The 18,396-nt window shown below is 43.0% G+C and overlaps 1 protein-coding gene across 13 annotated transcripts in view; it reads left to right on the top strand.

The window, feature by feature from the left end:
• The window catches only part of tjp1b (tight junction protein 1b), a 91,347-nt gene that overhangs the window by 3,342 nt on the left and 69,609 nt on the right, over nucleotides 1-18,396 (top strand). For 4 of the 13 annotated variants that reach the window (XM_061823927.1, XM_061823920.1, XM_061823914.1 and 1 more), the window contains exon 1: nucleotides 10,382-10,737. The exons of 1 other annotated variant lie outside the window; for it this stretch is intronic. In XM_061823927.1, coding sequence (XP_061679911.1) covers nucleotides 10,586-10,737 — 152 coding nt within the window. In that variant the 5' untranslated portion in view covers nucleotides 10,382-10,585. Of the gene's footprint in view, nucleotides 1-10,380; nucleotides 10,738-18,396 lie in introns of those variants that run through there. 8 more of the 13 variants (XM_061823913.1, XM_061823912.1, XM_061823929.1 and 5 more) reach the window with 6 other exon arrangements.

Here is an 18,396-nt window from a genome sequence, read left to right as displayed (position 1 = left end):
TTGCGAGCGTATGTGAGGATTTTCTTTGAACAAGTTCCAACTGCTGGAGCTAGCGCCTCAAAAGGTGACATGTGATGTCTTTTTGACCTCATTTTGTTTTGCAGCAGCTGATAACACGTGTTGGAGTCGGTGCGAGAGAGTGAGCAGTCAGTTAAGGTCGAGTCCACGTGTATTGAGGATGAAAAATGGCATAATCGTTTGTTTATTCAATCTAAATGGAAGTAGGGCACAGGGCGCCTCAAGGCTTGCTGGTTTGGTGCGAGAGCGTGTCCCTCTGTGGCAGAGTGAGGCGCCTCGGCGGCCATGCTTGTTAAGAAACAATGTCTTCCTTGCGGTGCGCTGTAGCTTTTCGTGGAGTCATTTGTTTGCTCAGTGAACTCAAGAGAAGACTGTTAGCCGGTTTTGTTTCTGGTGAGAGCAGCGTTGAATCGGCGTGAGTGTACAGGTAGCGGATCACGTCTCTGGGCTGAAAGTGTACAAAAGGCGCCTGCAAAGTAGAAGAACACCGCGGGAGCAGATGTGAAATTGACTGAATCCAGTTTGAGTGCCGACAGCTGAAATATTGCTTTACTAAATTTTTTCTTAAAAAAAAGAAAGAGAAAATTCGCTGAGGTGGAGAGAATAGTCATCTCCTCTGAATAGAAATTAATCTTCTGATTCAACTGCACTTCAAATGAATGATTAAACACAATAGAATATATGGGATGAAAGCCTTTTATAATACCACAGACGGTGAAAAGAACAATACTTAGTCTGTATTTTCTGTATTCAGAGCTTTAAAGGTCCTCATGACGCAAAAATAAAGCTACTTATTATTCAAAATAGATCAACAGAATTGCTTGAATTGATTTTCCTAATTTCAGAGTTGCAACGGGCATCTTCCCCACTCACTCACAAGAAAGAGCCTCCAGGCTTGTCTGTTGGATTCTAGAAGAAAACCTACGCAAACATGCAAAATTTAAATCTGAGGAGCAGACAAAATTCAAACTCAGAACTTTGAGCCGATTGCCACACTTGATATCACCATGCCGCCGGATATACATCCTTTGGACTCACTTCCTTTACATTGTCGAACATGAGCTCCAATTATGGTGGACAAAAGGGTCAATACTGGACTGGTAGAAGAGATCAATGCTCCAGAGCACTGATGCTTGAAAATATTTGACCCACACTGGATGCCGGGAACTCATTGTATGCCACTTTATGATAGCAATGCGAAGAAAGCTGTAAAGAAAAAAAAAAATGGATGTCAGAGAGACACACAAAAATGCAACCTGAAAATGTGCACAAGTCGGAACATTCCGTAGTCTTTTACTAAGCTATGCTAATGCAGGAGCACTAAATCTTTTACAGCAGTTGTTCCATGAAATTGTCTTAATTTATTCCCAAGTCAGCCGGGCTGGTGGAGCAGCTGGTGAACCGTTGGTGTCACAGCTCTGAGGACCCGGGTTTGATCCCGACCCCGCCAGTGTGGAGTTTGCATGTTCTCCCCGTGCCTGCATGGGTTTTCTCCTGGGCACTCCGGTTTCCTCCCACATCCCAAAAACATGCAACATTAATTGGAGACTCTAACTAGCCCGTAGGTCTGATTGTGAGCAAGGCTGTTTGTCTCTATGTGCCCTGTGATTGGCTTGAAACCAGTTCAGGGTGTACACCGCCTCCTGCCTGTTGACAGCTGGAATAGGCTCCAGCACTCCCTCGTGAGGTTAAGCGGCAAAGAAAATGGATTGATGGATATTCCCAAATCTATTCATTTCGTAGCATTTTTCTTGGCTATACAGGTTTCAATATATGGATGTTATTATTTTGTCCAATCAGATTTCTGCCTCTGGGTGCTGCCATATCATTTTAATTTGCCCAAAGCGTTTCTGAATCAGTGGTGCGGGCCAATATAATGTAAACAACTTTAGAAATGGGACCGTTTCTTCCCGTCAGATTTCAAATTCAAAAAAAGATTTAGAGCATTCACCCCATGATAATATCAGCGTTGTTCTGTCCTCTTATTGGTTGATCATAACAAAACCTGTTACAGCCTACTGCTCAACACAAAGAGCATCTGTTGTGATCCGCATGAACGTATTTAATAAAAAGCATCTCCAGTGAGTTTGCTGTAGCTTATTGAAATGTATTTTGTTTTTGTCATGTTATTTGATAAATGTGGCAAAGTTGCGTGCTATTATGTTTTTTTAATGGGTGTTGATGATTTCTATAGTTATTTTGAATTGATAGTGGTGGTATTGACAGGTGCATGAAGTCGTGTTAGCCCTCACGAAAGGCCAAGATATGCTCTACTGAATTCATGATTATGTATTTTTAAAAAAAACATTTCTAGGCCATATATATATATAATTATTATAATTCTTTTTCCCCCTCTAAATACCCCTTAGGTGTGATTGTGAGTGTGAACGGCTGTTTGTTTCTACTGTGTCCTGCTATGGGCTGGCGACCAGATTAGAGTGTACGATGATAGATGGGAAAGGGTCCAGCATGCCTGCGTCCCTTGTGAGGATAAGCGTCATGAAAAATGGACATATATTACTGTTCAAAAAAAAATAGCGCCATCTGGTGGGGATGTGTCCTTTCCCTGCCCCTGATGCAGAGTCTCCAGTGACCACAGGATGAAGCACTTTCTCCTCTGGAAGGATATTTGTGTTTGGGTGGGGGGAGGGGGGGGGTGATGATGTCACTTCTTCAAATATAAGTGGACAAAATGAGCCTCTGGCAGGTTGGGGAGGTGGATCCCAGGAGTGATGAACTGAAGCTGCGAGGTTGTCCGTCTCCGTGCTGATGACTCACCTCACAGCACATACAGTAAAAGAGCAAAAAGCACTGCGACAGAACCCAAGTGTGACTGTGTGTACACGTGTGTATATTTCGTCCCACTTGGTGCAGTGCTTTTAATGTGAAAAGGACTTTCTTTGTGAACGTCCTGTTTTTGTTTGGTGAAAAACTAATAAATCACACGGTTACAGCAGCGGAGGTTCTCGGGGCTCCGGGCCAGGTTTGCATCCTCCGGGAACAGCCGGCAAGTGCTACAAACCATCTTTGGACGTTGCTGCATGCATTAAAGTGGACAAGCCAGCAAAAGGACACGGGAAAGAAGGGCAACCCCGGCTGGCCTATTTACTGGCCAAGTAAAAAGAGCACTTTAATGTGTTAAGAGTGCCAGCTCAAGTCTGTAGTGTACACAGTGTAAAATGTCAATAGTGGTTCCACATAAGAGAAAGGTAATGATTGGCTAAGGCAAGTCATTACTGTATGGATGCAGAGGAAGGGGGGGGGGTGCCAGTGTGAAATCCTTTGCTGCAGTGGTATCCACTGGACTCCAGACTGCAGCACAACTGTTGACTCCGAGTGCCTGTACAGTGACACGCTAGTGATTGACTCCCCCCACACACACACATTATGAAGTGCGCTCACTGCATCATTCTGAAAGGAACATACCGTATTTCCATATATAGTGGGCAGGGGCTTTTTTTTTTTTTTTACACAACCACAGACAATATGTGCTGTTTATTTTAGGGAGGTTTGGATTTAAGATCCACGTAAAGTGAAAAGAAATGTCCTAAATTTGACAAATCAAGTATCTAAAACAGGGTGTCAAAATCATGAAAAATCACTTCGTCCTTTCTGCCATCAGACGCCTAGGCGTGTCCACTGAATCTCTGAAGTGTCACCTGAAAGCCTTGCTCGGTGCCAACGGGTACATCGATACATTTCGCACCCCTTACTTACGTACGCGGATCTTTTGTCACATTCTGAGAGGATTACGACCCTTCCTCCACCCGCCAAACTTTTTTTTAATAGCTCTATGCGCACCTACCTGTCATTTGGAAGCCACGGAGGTCTCGTCCTTTGTACCCGTGCAATCCATTTTTCACAACGAACCATGTCTTTTGGAAACGTATAAAGAATGAATCCATCCTTCCGAGTGTTCCAACAATATCCAGCAATACAACGAGCTGGCGTTTTGGCTAACACGAAGGAACAACGAACTACCTTCGAGCAGGTAAAACTACTAGAAACATACAAGCCTGCCTGAGTGTGGTACTGCCCTGTAGGTCACTTCCTGCTTCTTCTCGAATACAAATCCCTCGAGAGGATTTTCATGCCGCGAGTGACAAAAATCCATATACGTCAAAATCATGTTGTGTGGTGAAAAAACAGATGGGTCCATTCCAGCTGCCTTTTTTTCATTAATAAGATCCTAAAAATCATGCATTTCATGACAGTGGAGCTTTAAGATCAGAGCCATGTGTATTTGGGTTTGGCTTGGTTGGTTACAAAAATAAAGACCAGTTTTTAATCTTGCTAACCACTGATGTCATTGTATGCTTAATCGAACTGAGCAGCCTTATGGAAATGCGGCTGTACTGTTGATGGTCATTAATATTTTAGCACCAGTATTTATTCAAGGTGGCAATACAGCTGGTGATTAATTGAGCAAAAGCATGTACAGTATTTGTCAAGGGCAGAACACGGGAGAGGATCCAAATAAAATGCAGGCGGGGAGGATGCTCTCAGGAGGCAGAGGGAATGACCACACCCGTTACAGTATTAGAACATAAGCCACAATTTGAGAATATGCAGTAATGGTCGATCGTGCTCACCCACCCAACAGTGTCCAACCGTGAGTGAGTGAATGTTGACTGTAATTTTCCCAGTCATTAATATTTGCTTGTAAATAATAATTTTACACTTCACGGTGAAACCATATCCTCCTTTTATTCCCAAACATAGAAACTTGTGAATATTTCTACCATCCCTCTTTGTTAGATTTATCGCTGCCCGTGTCTGCTAATGAGGATCTGTAGTGTCTCGTTATTCTTGATAATCATCTGAATTGTATGATCCTCATCAGCGGGAGGTGATAGAGTGTTGCAGGGAGGTTTGTCAGAGGTCAAAAATGACTCTATTAATTCTTGATCGTGTGCCAACTGCCTTATTTTATTATTCGGCTGGAACAATAGTCATTACAATGTTGTAAATTATTAATTCACGCAGACCATGCAAATTGCATTTGAAGTTTGAGACTTAAAAAAAAAGGAAGAAGTCAACTGATTTCTTAATTAGAATTACCGTATCAGATACTGTGATAAAAATGGCCCCTACGGGTAGTGAGTAGCATAAATACTGTACATTAGAGCACAGGTGTCAAACTCAAGGTCCGGGGGCCAGATCCGGCCCGCCACGTGATTTTATGAGGCCCCGTGAAGGCAAATCTAGTGTGTCAATTCCCATGAATCTTGTGAAAATCTGTACCAAAATTTCTAATTGTCAGATAAACGATAATGTTGAGATATTACTAGCATTTTTTTGTTACCAGACAAAAAACATTACACTTGATTACTGATTCCAAAACTAGTTCATAATATTTTGTCTGTGAAAATGATGAGGCGATTTTTACGGTTTCACAGTCATAACGGCCCTCTGATGGAACCCGTAACTAGCCGGCGACAAAAATAAGTTTGACACCCCTTTATTAGAGCAATCTCACCTGTCTTTTACTAATAGTTCTGATTTTCTGGGAAGCCATTGGTAAACCATGAAATCATTTCAAGCTATCCATCCAGTCATGTACTATGCTTGCTACTGTGCTAGTGCCAATCCCACCTGAATCTGGCCGAAAGGCGGACTCCACCCTGCACTAGACGCCAGCTAATCACAGTATTTCAGGCCATTACCAAACGGAACATTTTGGAATCATTTATATTGAGCTCACCTTCTAAAAATACATTAATAACCATTTTGTTTGAACATGCACAATGTTGTACTTTGTAGATTTTTGGAACAGTAGGCCTTTCTCCCCTATATAGATTTGAAAATATTGCAACATGCTTTTGAATTTCGGTGGTCGTTTAAGATTCACTTTTAATGCGTCAGAGTCCACTTTCATTAAGACGTGGCAGTTTTTCACCCTGTCAATACACCTGATATTTCGTGTGTGCCCAAAACGATGCTGCGTGACATACAGTACTTGGGCATGCAGCATGAGTCACACTTCGTCTACTATTTAAGAAATTAAAGGCCTTCATTCACATTAGGAGTTGTCCGGCACAATTCCGACGTGCAGTGAGCTAGCTAGCTTGCACCTCAAAACTGCATCTTCCCTAAAGCCGGCTCGCTGAACTCGTTGCATTAGAGCGCCTCTTTGTTGGTTGTGACTGTGGTGAGAAAGGCAGAAGTGCCTGGAAGGAAAAAGAAAGGAGGGGTGTCCGACTTGACAGCCAGTGTGTATACCAGGGCTTTGGGCTGGCCCGGCCAATTTAGAGTACCTTGTTGTTGTGGTGAGGTTTTTCAGCAGATATAGTTTTACGGGTCAAACATGTAGTTAATTGTAGGGATAAGAAAAGTGCTAGATGTAAGCCATAGCATCCATTTTTCAGATTGAAGCAGTGTTATTTGACAGACAGCTGACAGTTGAGCGGGATATGCTTTCAGCGCATTGAGCTGACACACCCAAAACGAGACAAACACATGGCTTGATTTTTCACAATTTTGAAGCGTCTTTTATGTATTTGCCTTTTTTTTTATATCATTACATTTTTTCAGGGCTTTGTCAAATTTAGAAGACTTTTATTTTCACTTTGCAGGGGCTCTAATAAATGTGAATCTATTATCACGTTGCTTCGTTTAAGTACTACTAGCCATTCTCTATAAATTCATGTGCCTTATTTTAACCTGCAGAGACTTCTTTACTGGTTTTAGAGCATGTGAGTCAGATGTTCTGTGCTCAGGTAAGGGGGCGGCTCGCTCCTCCACAATAACGAAGTCTAGTCGAGACCAAATGACTTCCTATCCTGTCTAGAACAGCACCAGTGCGTCACACTAATGATTGATAAATAATCCATTTGTGGTCATTTGAAGAGCGGACTTAGCAAAAGACAAAGGTAATTTGAGGTTCTGTGCAAAATGAATTATTGAAGATTTTGCACCGTCGCACACTGGCAGACCCGCAAGTACAGCGCATGATCACACTGAAATTATTTATCATGTTAAGAGTCTAAATTCTAAGTTGACATCTGAGTTTAAAAAAAAAAACAAATGACTAAATGTTTTACCGTCTGCGGTTAAATGATTGAACGTTTCCTCCGGGACTGAAGCATGAAATCAACAAATGGGGAAAAATTACAGGTAGACATCGAGTGGTTTGTGTGGTTGTCACTAATAGAAGTCAACATTATTTATGTATTCGTCCATCCATTTTCTGAGCCACTTATCCTCATGAGGGTCGCGGGAGTGGTGGAGACAATCCCAGCTGTCATCGAGCAGGAGGCGGGGTACACCCTGAACTGGTCGCCAGCCAATCACAGGGCACATGGAGAGAGACAACAGTTGCATTCACAATCACAACTTGGGGCAATTTAGAGTCTCCAATGAATGCATGTTTCCGGGGAAAACCCACACAGGCACGGGGAGAACATGCAAACTCCATATAGGGAGTGAACCCTGGTCCTCAGAACTGTGAGGCCAACACTTTACAGTTGCGCCACTGTGTCGCCCAACATCATTTAGTCATCATTATTTTTGGATCTGAATTTCAACTGTATTACTATCAAATGTAATGTCTATGGTGTGTATTGTATACATTTGGGGGTGGGGGGGGGTTGGTTAAACTCATTATTGTTGCGGGTTTGTACGGTTTCTTTCAGAGGGGATGTTGTGACTGAAACCATAAATGTTTCATCACCTCATTATGGTATTACATGTACACTAAGAAATTCAAAATCAGAAGTCAAGGATAATAATTTGTTCAAGTTTTTAAAGAACGGGGACTGAATGGTGTGTTCTAACTACATGGGAATCACAGTCCTTGGCTTTCTCTGGTAAGGTCTATTCAGGCTTTAGACGGGATGATTGTGAAGGTTAAAAGTCACCACGCTGAAAGTAAAGCATACAAGTGTCGGCCAATCAGATGACAGTTGTCTCATGCCCTCCTTAGCTTGCATTTCTGATACTCAAGTACATCACAGAATGCCTCCCCTGCAACTTCGACTCCCACCAGTTCGTATACAAGGCAAAAACATCAATATAGGACGCCATCGGCAGAGCTCTGTGCGCTGTGTTGAGTCACCTGGAACAAACAGCAGAGCTACACTAGGATGCTTTGTGGATTATAGCTCGTCCGTTAACACAATTATTCCTGACATTCTGATGATTATGAGACTGGACATCTTGGACCTCCCTCTGCTCACAAGCACCTGGAATAAGGACTTCTTGACCGACAGACCCCAGACAGTGAGAATCGGGTCGCACCTTTCCTCCACCCGTGCACTCACCACAGGGCCCCACGCTAAGCACCCTTCTGTACTGTCTTGTGTGTACTACCTTTGACTGCAGCCCAGTCCACAAAAATAACCTCATTGTCAAATTCGATGACAACACTACAGTGGTCTCAAAGGGAGATGAGGAACCCCTATGAAGAGGAGATCCAGAACCTCATGACCTGGTGGACAGACAACAATCTGACACTGAACACTATAAAAACAAAGGAGATCATTGTGGACTTCAGGAGGAACGGAGCTGAACAGGTGCCGCTCTTCATCAACGGCGAGTGTGTGAAGAGAGTCTGCACATTCAGGTTCCTGGGACCTCTCCTGGACAGACAACATCTCATCAGTCATCGAGGTTCAACAACATGAGAGTCCTCAGGAAAAACAACCATGTGGCTGGCCTTCTACCACTCATCTATCAAGAGCCTGCTGACGTACTAGGTCTCCGTTTGGTACGGGAGCTGCACTGAGTCAGACAGAGCGAGCCTTCAGAGGACAATCAAAGCAGCACGAAAGATCGTTGGCTGCCCCCCAAACCCCTGTTGCAGACATTTATTCCTCTCGGTGCCTCAGCAGAGCTCAGAACATTAAGGATACGGCACATCCCAGCTATCAATTGTTTGAGCTCCTGCCATCTGGAAGGCAGTACAGATGCGCAAAAGCTAGGACCAACAGACCAAAGAACAGGAACTAAGGGCACGCTGATTTCAATATCTTGAGCAATACATTTTATGCATTGCATATAACACACATATTTTTATATATTAGTATTTATTTGTATTCATACCTTTATTTATTTTGATCATTTGTATGCACAGACGCAGGAGAGGCTCTCCAATTTAATTGTACAGGTTCGGATGATGACAATAATTTCATTCAGTCATTTTAGAACCAGGTTGGAGTGTAATGGAGAAGTGACCACACGGGGTGGAACGATGGTGGTTGGGGTAGAACCGATAGAGTAGAAAAGCAGGACGTCTCCTGCCTGGGCTAGAAACTCCTCGAGATCCACCTGGAAGAGATGGAAGTGGCTGGGGAGAGGGAAATTTGCGCTTCCCCTGCGACCCAACCCCAGATAAGCAGAAGAAAATGATTAGATGGATGGACATTATAATAGAGTTCTGTTTTTCCTCATTAAAAAAAAAGCATTTTGGGGGGGGGGGGGGCTGCTACATATTAAACCCATATTTGCTGTAGCATTTAAAAACAAAATGGTCCCTTTTAATTTTGTTTCCAGTATATAACTTTATGGGCAAAAATGATTTGTATTTCCGAAATGTTTGTGTGTACTTGGACTTGGATTATTTGGGTTTATATTCTTTACTGCCATTGTGTTGTATCTCAACCATCCATCCATCCATCCATCCATTTTCTTTGTCGCTTACCCTCACAAGGGTCGCAGGGAGTGCTGGAGCCTATCCCAGCTGTCAACGGGCTGGAGGCGGAGTACACCCTGAACTGGTTGCCAGCCAATCGCAGGGCACATTGAGACAAACAGCCGCACTCACAATCACACCTAGGGCAATTCAGAGTGTCCAATTAATATTGCATGTTTTTGGAATGTGGGAGGAAACCAGAGTGCCCAGGAGAATATCCACACAGGCACGGGAGAACATGCAAACTCCACACAGGTGGGTCCGGGATGGAACCCGGGACCTGAGAACTGTGAGGCCAACGCTTTTACCAACTGCTCCACCGTGGCACCGTCAAGCAAAGTTTGAATAAGTTGAATGTGAGATGCTCATTTGCTAATAAAAGTTGGCTTACTTACACCCCCCCATACACACACACACACACACACACACACACACACCACACACACACACACACACACACACTCCTGAAATGATGGCTACGCCCCTGACTTCTACTCCTGAGCATCTCCAAAATGAACACACCCACCCCCAACCCAAACACAGACACACGCACCCTTGGACGCTGCAGCGATTTTTCAAGAGTGTTGGCGAGCCAGGGGGAGGAGGAGGAGGAGGAGGAGGAGGCAGCCGATCATGTCCGGAGCGTGTTAGGTGGAGAGCGAGCGAGCGAGCGAGAGAGAGAGAAAACCCTCACACAGGACTTGCAAACCGGAAAGAAGCTAGCGACCGGATGCAAGGGCGGTGCGCTTCGGTGCGAGTGTCATTGCAGACATGGGTCGCCGCGGCACGACACCTTGCCTTGAGCTCCTTGGGGGGTGTTTGCGCTTTCAGTCCTTCGGCTCTGCAAATGGCGATGTGCTGCTGATGCTACCGCTGCCGAGCCCGGGAGACGCAGCCGAGGCGGCGGATGCCAGGGAATAATAAGAAGACACATATATGATCACCTGCGCTTTTCTTTGCCTGGGATTTTCCGTAACGGTGGACGGTACCATGGTGAATTACCAGAAATACATTACTGTGATGCAGCTGGCTCTGGGGGTGACCGCCTCCAACAAAGAACATTGTCTTCCACCCAGGAAGCGAATGTGGTGAGTAGGATGGCGGGGAGGTTGGGGGGGGGGGGGGGGACGCATCAAAGCTGTATTTAAAAAAAGGTGTTCTAAATGACACAATAGTGCTTTTGCTCACTGCAGCCAATCTGTAACCATTTCACTACAAGGCATGCTGGGAGTTTGTGCGCGTGTGTGTGCTCCCTCCTAAAGTTGAATGCAAGGGCAGGGTTTCTCAACATTTGAGCCAAAGCACTTCCATATATAAATTGATTTAAAAAACATATATACAGCATATATATATCATAAAACAAACGCACAGCATACCACCAAAGAAAATGGCCCCAAAAATGGATATGCAGGTGAATTATGTACCTTCTGCCACCTAGTGGAAAAACATTTCATTGTTCCGTTTGTCACTATACGTCGGGAACATAGATAAGTGAGGATGGATGACTACAATTTGATGAAAGTTGAGTCAAAGTTCTTTAATCGATGATATTGTTGGTATTTCTTTAGCACTTGAAGGAAGTCCCTAACCTTTTATTTGGGGCCGGGAGCTAAGGGTCACTTTAACCTGAAGACAAATTTCAAAGGCCCGGAACGGAAACAGATGAAAACCAATTCAATTCACCATTATGCTAATGTAGTTGTAATTAGTTGAAATCATGAGCACAATTTCCTCTTCAACATCAAAGCTGGTCTCATCATGTGTACAGCATCTAGTAGTAAAATGTATTGCCCTGTTTCACTGTTTCTATTTCACTTGACATTAGATTTGAACTTTTTACAAACCAGTTTTTATTGGTAAAATATCTGCACAGGCCCGTAGCATAGTAGCGCCAAATGCAATACTGCTACAATTGTTACAAACCAAAGTCTGAAAGAAATGTGCTGTATCCTACAACTTCAGTAAAGGTTTTGCTAGCACACAGTTGTTGTTGCTACTTTATTGGACATCACATTTTGGCTACAAAAATGGAGGTTCTCATTGCGCCACTCGGCTCGTTCCTCGCTTCGTTAAGACTAGCCGATGTTAGCGAGGCTAGCCGCGGTTCTCGCCCACCACTAGCTAATTTTTGTACTCTCGTACCCACACAAATTTACACATTGACCTTTTGCTGTTCCACAATTGGAGGATGAGATGCCAAAACACATGATTATAAATTAGCTGTGGAGTAGTAAGTCAAACTGTCGACTCGAGTTCCACTCCTAGTGGTTAATAAATCATCCATCCATCCATCCATTTTCTTTGCTGCTTATCTTCACGAGGGTCGCGGGGAGTGCTAGAGCCTATCCCAGCTGTCAACGGGCAGGAGGCAGGGTACACCCTGAAGTTGATGCCAGCCAATCGCAGGTTACATAGAGACAAACAGCCACACTCACCATCACACCTCGGGGCAATTTAGTGTCCAATTAATCTTGCACGTTTTTGGGATGTGGGAGGAAACCAGAGTGCCCGGAGAAAACCAATGCAAGCACGGGAGGAGAACACGCAAACTCCACACAGGTGGGTCCGGGATCGAACCCGGGACCTCAGAACTGTGAGGCCAACGCTTTACCAGCTGATATACCGTGGCGCTTGTTCATAAGTCTTTTTCAGACAAATTTAATCAGGGTTGTGCAAAGTCAGGTATTTGCTATGCCCACAGTATATTCTAAATTCTATGTAGCCCACATCAAAACGTTGCGAGGATAGGTTAAAATGTTGAACAAAAGCCTGCTATTTATCAGAATTGAGAATAAAAATGCAAAAAAACCCCAAAACAGTCGAATACTAAAATATATCACACATTTTGATATGTTAAGTTTAAAGAAAATTTGTCACAGGATTTTTCAAAATTTGAAATAGTCAAATATTACCTGATATATTACATTTAATTATTTAGAAAGTTGAATGTTATATGATATATAGCATCTTTTAGATCACACAAATACTAATAATCTTTTATTTTGCTACTGATAACACTAATTTAAGATTTAGACGTATTTTTTTTTACCTTTAAAAATATTCTTGACTGCTTTGAACGTGTTGACCTACAGCATTTTAATTAGTTTGTTCAAGTTTCATAAAAACAAGTTGATGTGAGCTCCCATCCTCCTACCTTTTTTTTTTTTGTATGTTTTCCTCACTGGAAAAAAGTTTGGACATCCCTGAATCCAGTGAAATTGGATAATTTCCCGTCACCCACTAATGTGCCGAGCACACTGGTTAGGAATCACAGGCAGGCTTATGTCATTGTCCCAAATTCACGTGCTTCGTCCATGCTTTTGTCTGCTTGTGAATATCCTCGTTATATGAAAACATAAAGCATGAAATATGACACTGTGTTCTTTTAACTCCCTCATGAACATGTCCTACGTGCTCTCAACGTGTTTGTGTCTTGTCTCACCACCACAGTGTATTCTCATTATACCAAACTGCAGTGGTCAATTCCTCTTGCTCTCTCCTCCTGCTTTGGTTTTGTATTAATGTAAAAAGAAACCCCCCCCCCCCCCAGAAGTACTACCAACTCTGGAATGTGTGTGTGGCATAGTCTGCTTAATTACTGACGGATTATCATGTTGTTCAAAATCAAAGATGCTTAATCAGGAGTTGGCTCCATGGAACTCAAATAGCAGGTGGCGCTTGCAAACGCTTGGCAGCCGTGCGTGTCAGAGGCAAACGGAAGCACAATGCATGAAACGGAGTAACCACAATGACAAGGACTTGCCGTACAAAGTGCAAATCCACTCACTTCAGTACGAACCACAGTCTACTGATTCTCTATGTGTGGCGTTACAGTCAGGTTCCAATCGTAAGGTCAGCAGGATTCTCCATAGATCGTTCAATTGTATTGCCTACGTATGCACGGACCGGACAATTGTATAGGTACACCTGCTCAAATTAGTGCACTCTATTATAGGAGTTGTGCAAAAAAAAAAAACCTTCACAAAGCTAATTGCTATTTGACAGCGGCAGATGTGTTGATTTCACGATATGTTTATTGCTGTGGTTTTGGTTCTGCTGTAGCACTGAAATACTGAGTAAGCAAAATATTTAACAGCTGTCACCTTCAAACCCCATGTGTTTTTTTTCCTCACTATTGTTATTTATTGTGTTGGAATTATACCAATGCTGACCAACACATCCACTGTGGGGGTGTTTATACCATTTTTAGCACATTTGCTTTGTTCAGATCCTCTTGCCATTTATTTATTTGTTTTGTCAGACTATTTCATATTGCCTTCTGGTTCAATCACAAATGGGGTAGTGGCACAATAGTGTAATTTTAGTGCAGACAGCACTGGTTCTCAGTGATGGGGTGAATATGAGTGTGACGGGCCTGCAAATGACTGACTGACATGTCCAGTGTACTCTGCCATGTGCCTGGCATAATTTGGGATAGACTCACCCACAATACTACTGGGCATAAGCGGTGTAGAAAATGGATGGATGGATGGATGGAAATTTCACATTATGTTGAGTGATCATGTTAAAGACTCTGTAAAGTGAATTCCAAGATTTGCTTCAGAGTACATTTGGCATGTTTGCTGTGGTCATGGATAGGCTGACAGATGAGGTTAGACTGGAATCCCCGTGGACCACGATGTTCGCAGATGACATTGTGATCTGCAGTTAAAGCAGGGAGCAGGTATAGGAACAATTAGAAAGATGGAGGCATGCACTGGAAAGGAGAGGACTGAATATTAGTCAAAGTCAAATATATGTGCGTGAGTAAGAGGATGAAAGGGGAAGAGTGAAACTCCAAGGAGAAGAGAAAGCGAGGGCGGATGACTTCAAATACTTGGGGTCAACAATAGAGAGCAATGATGAGTGAGGTAAGGAAGTGAAGAAACGGGTCCAAGTAGGTTGGAACAGGTGGCGGAAGGTGTCTTGTGTGTCATGTGACAGAAGAGTCTCTGCTAGGATGAAGGGCAAAGTTTATAAAACAGTGGGGAGGCCGGCCATGATGTACTGGTTAGAGACGGTGGCACTGAAGAAACAACAGGAAGCAGAACGGGAGGTGGCAGAAATGAAGATGCTGAGGTTGGATAGGATTAGAAATGAGCTCATTAGAGGGACAGCCAAAGTTGGATGTTTTGGAGACAAGATTCGAGAGAGCAGACTTCGATGGTTTGGACATGTTCAGAGGTGAGAGAGTGCGTATATTGGTAGAAGGGTGCTGAGGATGGAGCTTCCAGGCAAAAGAGGAAGGAGAGGAAGACCAAAGAAAAGGTTGATGGATGTTGTGAGGGAGGACATGAGGCCAGTGGGTGTTAGAGAGGAAGATGCACAAAATAGGCTTAGATGGGGAAAAACGGCATGCTGTGGCGACGCCTAATGAGACAAGCTGAAAGAAAAAGAAGAAGAAGATGATTGCTGAAAACATGCAAAGACTGAAAATTCTGTAGTGCAGTCGTGGAGTTAAAGCATTTTTTCTTGACTTTTTGGCTGGGCCCAGTGGTGCACTCGGGCGCTACACAAGTCGCTTCTCCCGTACTATACAAGAACTTGAATGCCTTGCCCAAAAGTGTTGGTTTTGAGACACACCATCTCAAATTTCTTCTGAACAAATGATTATAAAACAGTCCTCTCACTATAGTGGAGTGGGTTTCTACTCCACAATAACTGAATTAGAAAGGACACACCTCACTTCCACCATCGCTTATAACTATCCTAATTTGGACGAGCACCAAATTGTACACCTACCATGATGTCAGCCTCATTTGGACATCAACAGTCAAGCATTTTTCCCCAAGAAATGAAGGACTCTGTCAAAAATGGCCCCTGCATTGTAATGTTAAAAGAATCCCTGGATCCACGCCTTAATTTGATGGCTTCTTCTTTGCCCCATGACTCAACTCTCCACAGTTTCAAGGAAAGATGCTCTTGCATACTAACAAAGCTAATGGAGATGAAAGCCTAATTAGAAAATCTCACTGATGTCCCAAGCCATGTCTAATTATCTATTAATGATATGATATTGGCTATTGCTGCGATTGGCTGGCAACCAATTCAGGGTGTACCCTGCCTCGTGCCCAAAGATAGCTGGGATAGGCTCCAGCACTCCTGCAACCATTGTGAGGGTAAGCAGCTCAGACTCTTGATGAATATTGGATATTGCTCAGTCCCACTGTTGGAACTGGAGGTTTGCTAAATTCGCCAAGGATAATTAGTTTTGTTGGTATTTGTCTAAATACATCAACCGGGGGGGGGGGGGGTGTTGTTGTATGAACTGATGAGAGGAGAAACATCTCAGACAAACAGAATGGCACATTGGCGATGGATTCAATGACCTGAATGAATGAGAATATTCACAGGCATCTTAAACCTAAAGAAACGTTCATGAATAGCCTCTATGTGGCGGTGTTCTAAAGCTTCGAAGGATGAATTTTTAAACAAGCGGTGCAGTAACACATGTAGAGAGACAGTACTATAGTATTATAGTTAGAGGCGTAAATTTATACTCTATGAAAAACAACTAATAGAACTACATAATACTGAGTCTGCATGTCATTCACATCAAGAGGAGCAGCAATAAATTAACAATTATGAACAAGCTGTTTCATTCTTAATCTTGTATTTAATCATGTCATTATTATAAAGTACCATATGATCAGTACCAGTGCTTGTTTTGTTATGTGGGGAATGCTGGAACATATTGATGGTGTTTCCATTCATTTCAATGAAGAAATGTGATTTGAGATATGAATGTTTTGACTTGAATGTGGTGAATGAAATTAATTTGTATCTCAAGGCCCTGCTATATTGGATTTCATTAAATTGTGTCGATTTACCTAATGGTGTGACTTGTTATTGTAAGCAAAGAGCAGGGTGTCTGTGCTTGGCAAAACACAATTGTTTAGACAGAAATAGAGACTCTCATTTGTTTGTATGACAATAAAGAAAAAAAGTGGATCGAGAAGTTTTTGGTCGTTAATCACAAATAAACTAAATTGTGGTTTTGATGTCACGTTTAACTAAAAACATCAATATAAGGATGTTAAGCCATTATTTGTTACGACTAGGAAATTAAACTTATTGACTTCTACATTCTCACACAAGGCCTATTAAACAGCTTCATATGTCTCAAAATAAGTTATTCTAAATCCAACGTTGAGTAACGGGATAAAGTCTTTGCAGTAACCCCAAACATTGATCTGTGCAGTAAATGTCTCCCACAAACACAAACTGCTGCTATCACCAGAGTCGAGGGTCCAATCACTGGCAGCTTTTTATCTTATTGCCTAATTTTATTCATCGTCCAATCGCAACTGCTGCCTGGGAACAAGAAGAGAGTTTTCTCAGAGACCTTTCATGTCTCCCGTGTTATTGTTTGTGATGATTCACACATCTGACTTTCAAGTATCTGATTTCATTTTAGGGAACCCAGGCACAAAGGCCTGAATTATTCATGCAAGCGCCCAGGTGAGCTCTGATCTCGTTAGATCGAAGATTTGTAACAGCAAGCGTGACAGAGAGAGGACGTGCCAACCGCGATCAGGTGTTAAAAGAATAATAAGCTATTTTAGTATAGAACTGATACTTTGGAGAACCAGGGACTCCTCATCGGAGCCTATCATTATGGTCAATCTCGCTGATCCATTATGACATCCCGCTTTGTGGGCGAGATGTTGTGGTTTCCACCCGTTCGCGGCACACTTTTGCTTTGTGTCACGCCACGTGCTGCGTCTGCATTCGTTTGTGTCAAGGTCACGTTTTCAAGGGACTTTTCAAAACAATCTGCGTGCCAGGTTCCCCTGCACTCAACCGCCGCTAATGGATTTTGGATGCGGGTGTTGTCTCTTTCAAGAGATCTGTACTTAGCATTGGTAATGATTTGAGTTCATTTGCTTAATTATTTTCTGTTGTGGGAATGCACTCAAGAGTGATGCTGGTTGGAGCTTGTAACGTTACACAGCTAATTGCTAATAGTTTAAGAGATTTACTGAGAGAACGCAATGACAGCAGCAAATAAGATCGGCATTGTTCTAAAAGCAGCGATTGCACTGTTGAAAAAAATTGCACACTAATAATAATTAGAAAAAGATTAGAAAGTTGGGTTATTGTTTTATTTAGAGGTCAAGACTCAAACTAGAAAATGTGGTTTCTGTTTGCCAAAATACAACAATGCCAAATATATTCATCATCCATCCATCCATTTTCTTAGATGCTTATCCTCACAAGGGTCGTGGGGAGTGGTGGAGCCTATCCCCGCTGTCAACGGGCAGAAGGCAGGGTACATCCTGAAGTGGTTGCCAGCCAATCGCAGGGCACATAGAGACAAACAGCCGCACTCACAATCACACCTAGGGGCAATTTAGAGTGTCCAATTCATGTCGCGTGTTTTTGGGATGTGGGAGGAAACCCGAGTGCCCGAAGGAAACCCACGCAGGCACGGGGAGACCATGCAAACGCCACACAGGCGTGTCCGGGATTGAACCCAGGACCTCAGAACTGTGAGGCCAACGCTTTCCAGCTGAGTCACCGTGGCGCCTATATTCATCATAAAGAACAGATTTACAATAACCCACATGAATCGAAAAGTTCTTCGCAAATACGGACTATACTTTAGTTCTAATTCTGATCTGGTGGAACCAAATAAAACTTACCCGTTTTGAGTCAGGGCCCATAGGTTGTAAAACCCAGTTCCAGGCTATACATATCATTTTTATCTAGTACTGTAACGTGTTAACTCCTTCGATACAAATTAG

Source organism: Syngnathoides biaculeatus, chromosome 6, assembly GCF_019802595.1.
Source record: "Syngnathoides biaculeatus isolate LvHL_M chromosome 6, ASM1980259v1, whole genome shotgun sequence".
NCBI classification, from domain to species: Eukaryota; Metazoa; Chordata; class Actinopteri; order Syngnathiformes; family Syngnathidae; genus Syngnathoides; species Syngnathoides biaculeatus.
This window is presented reverse-complemented; position numbering and strand designations above follow the sequence as displayed.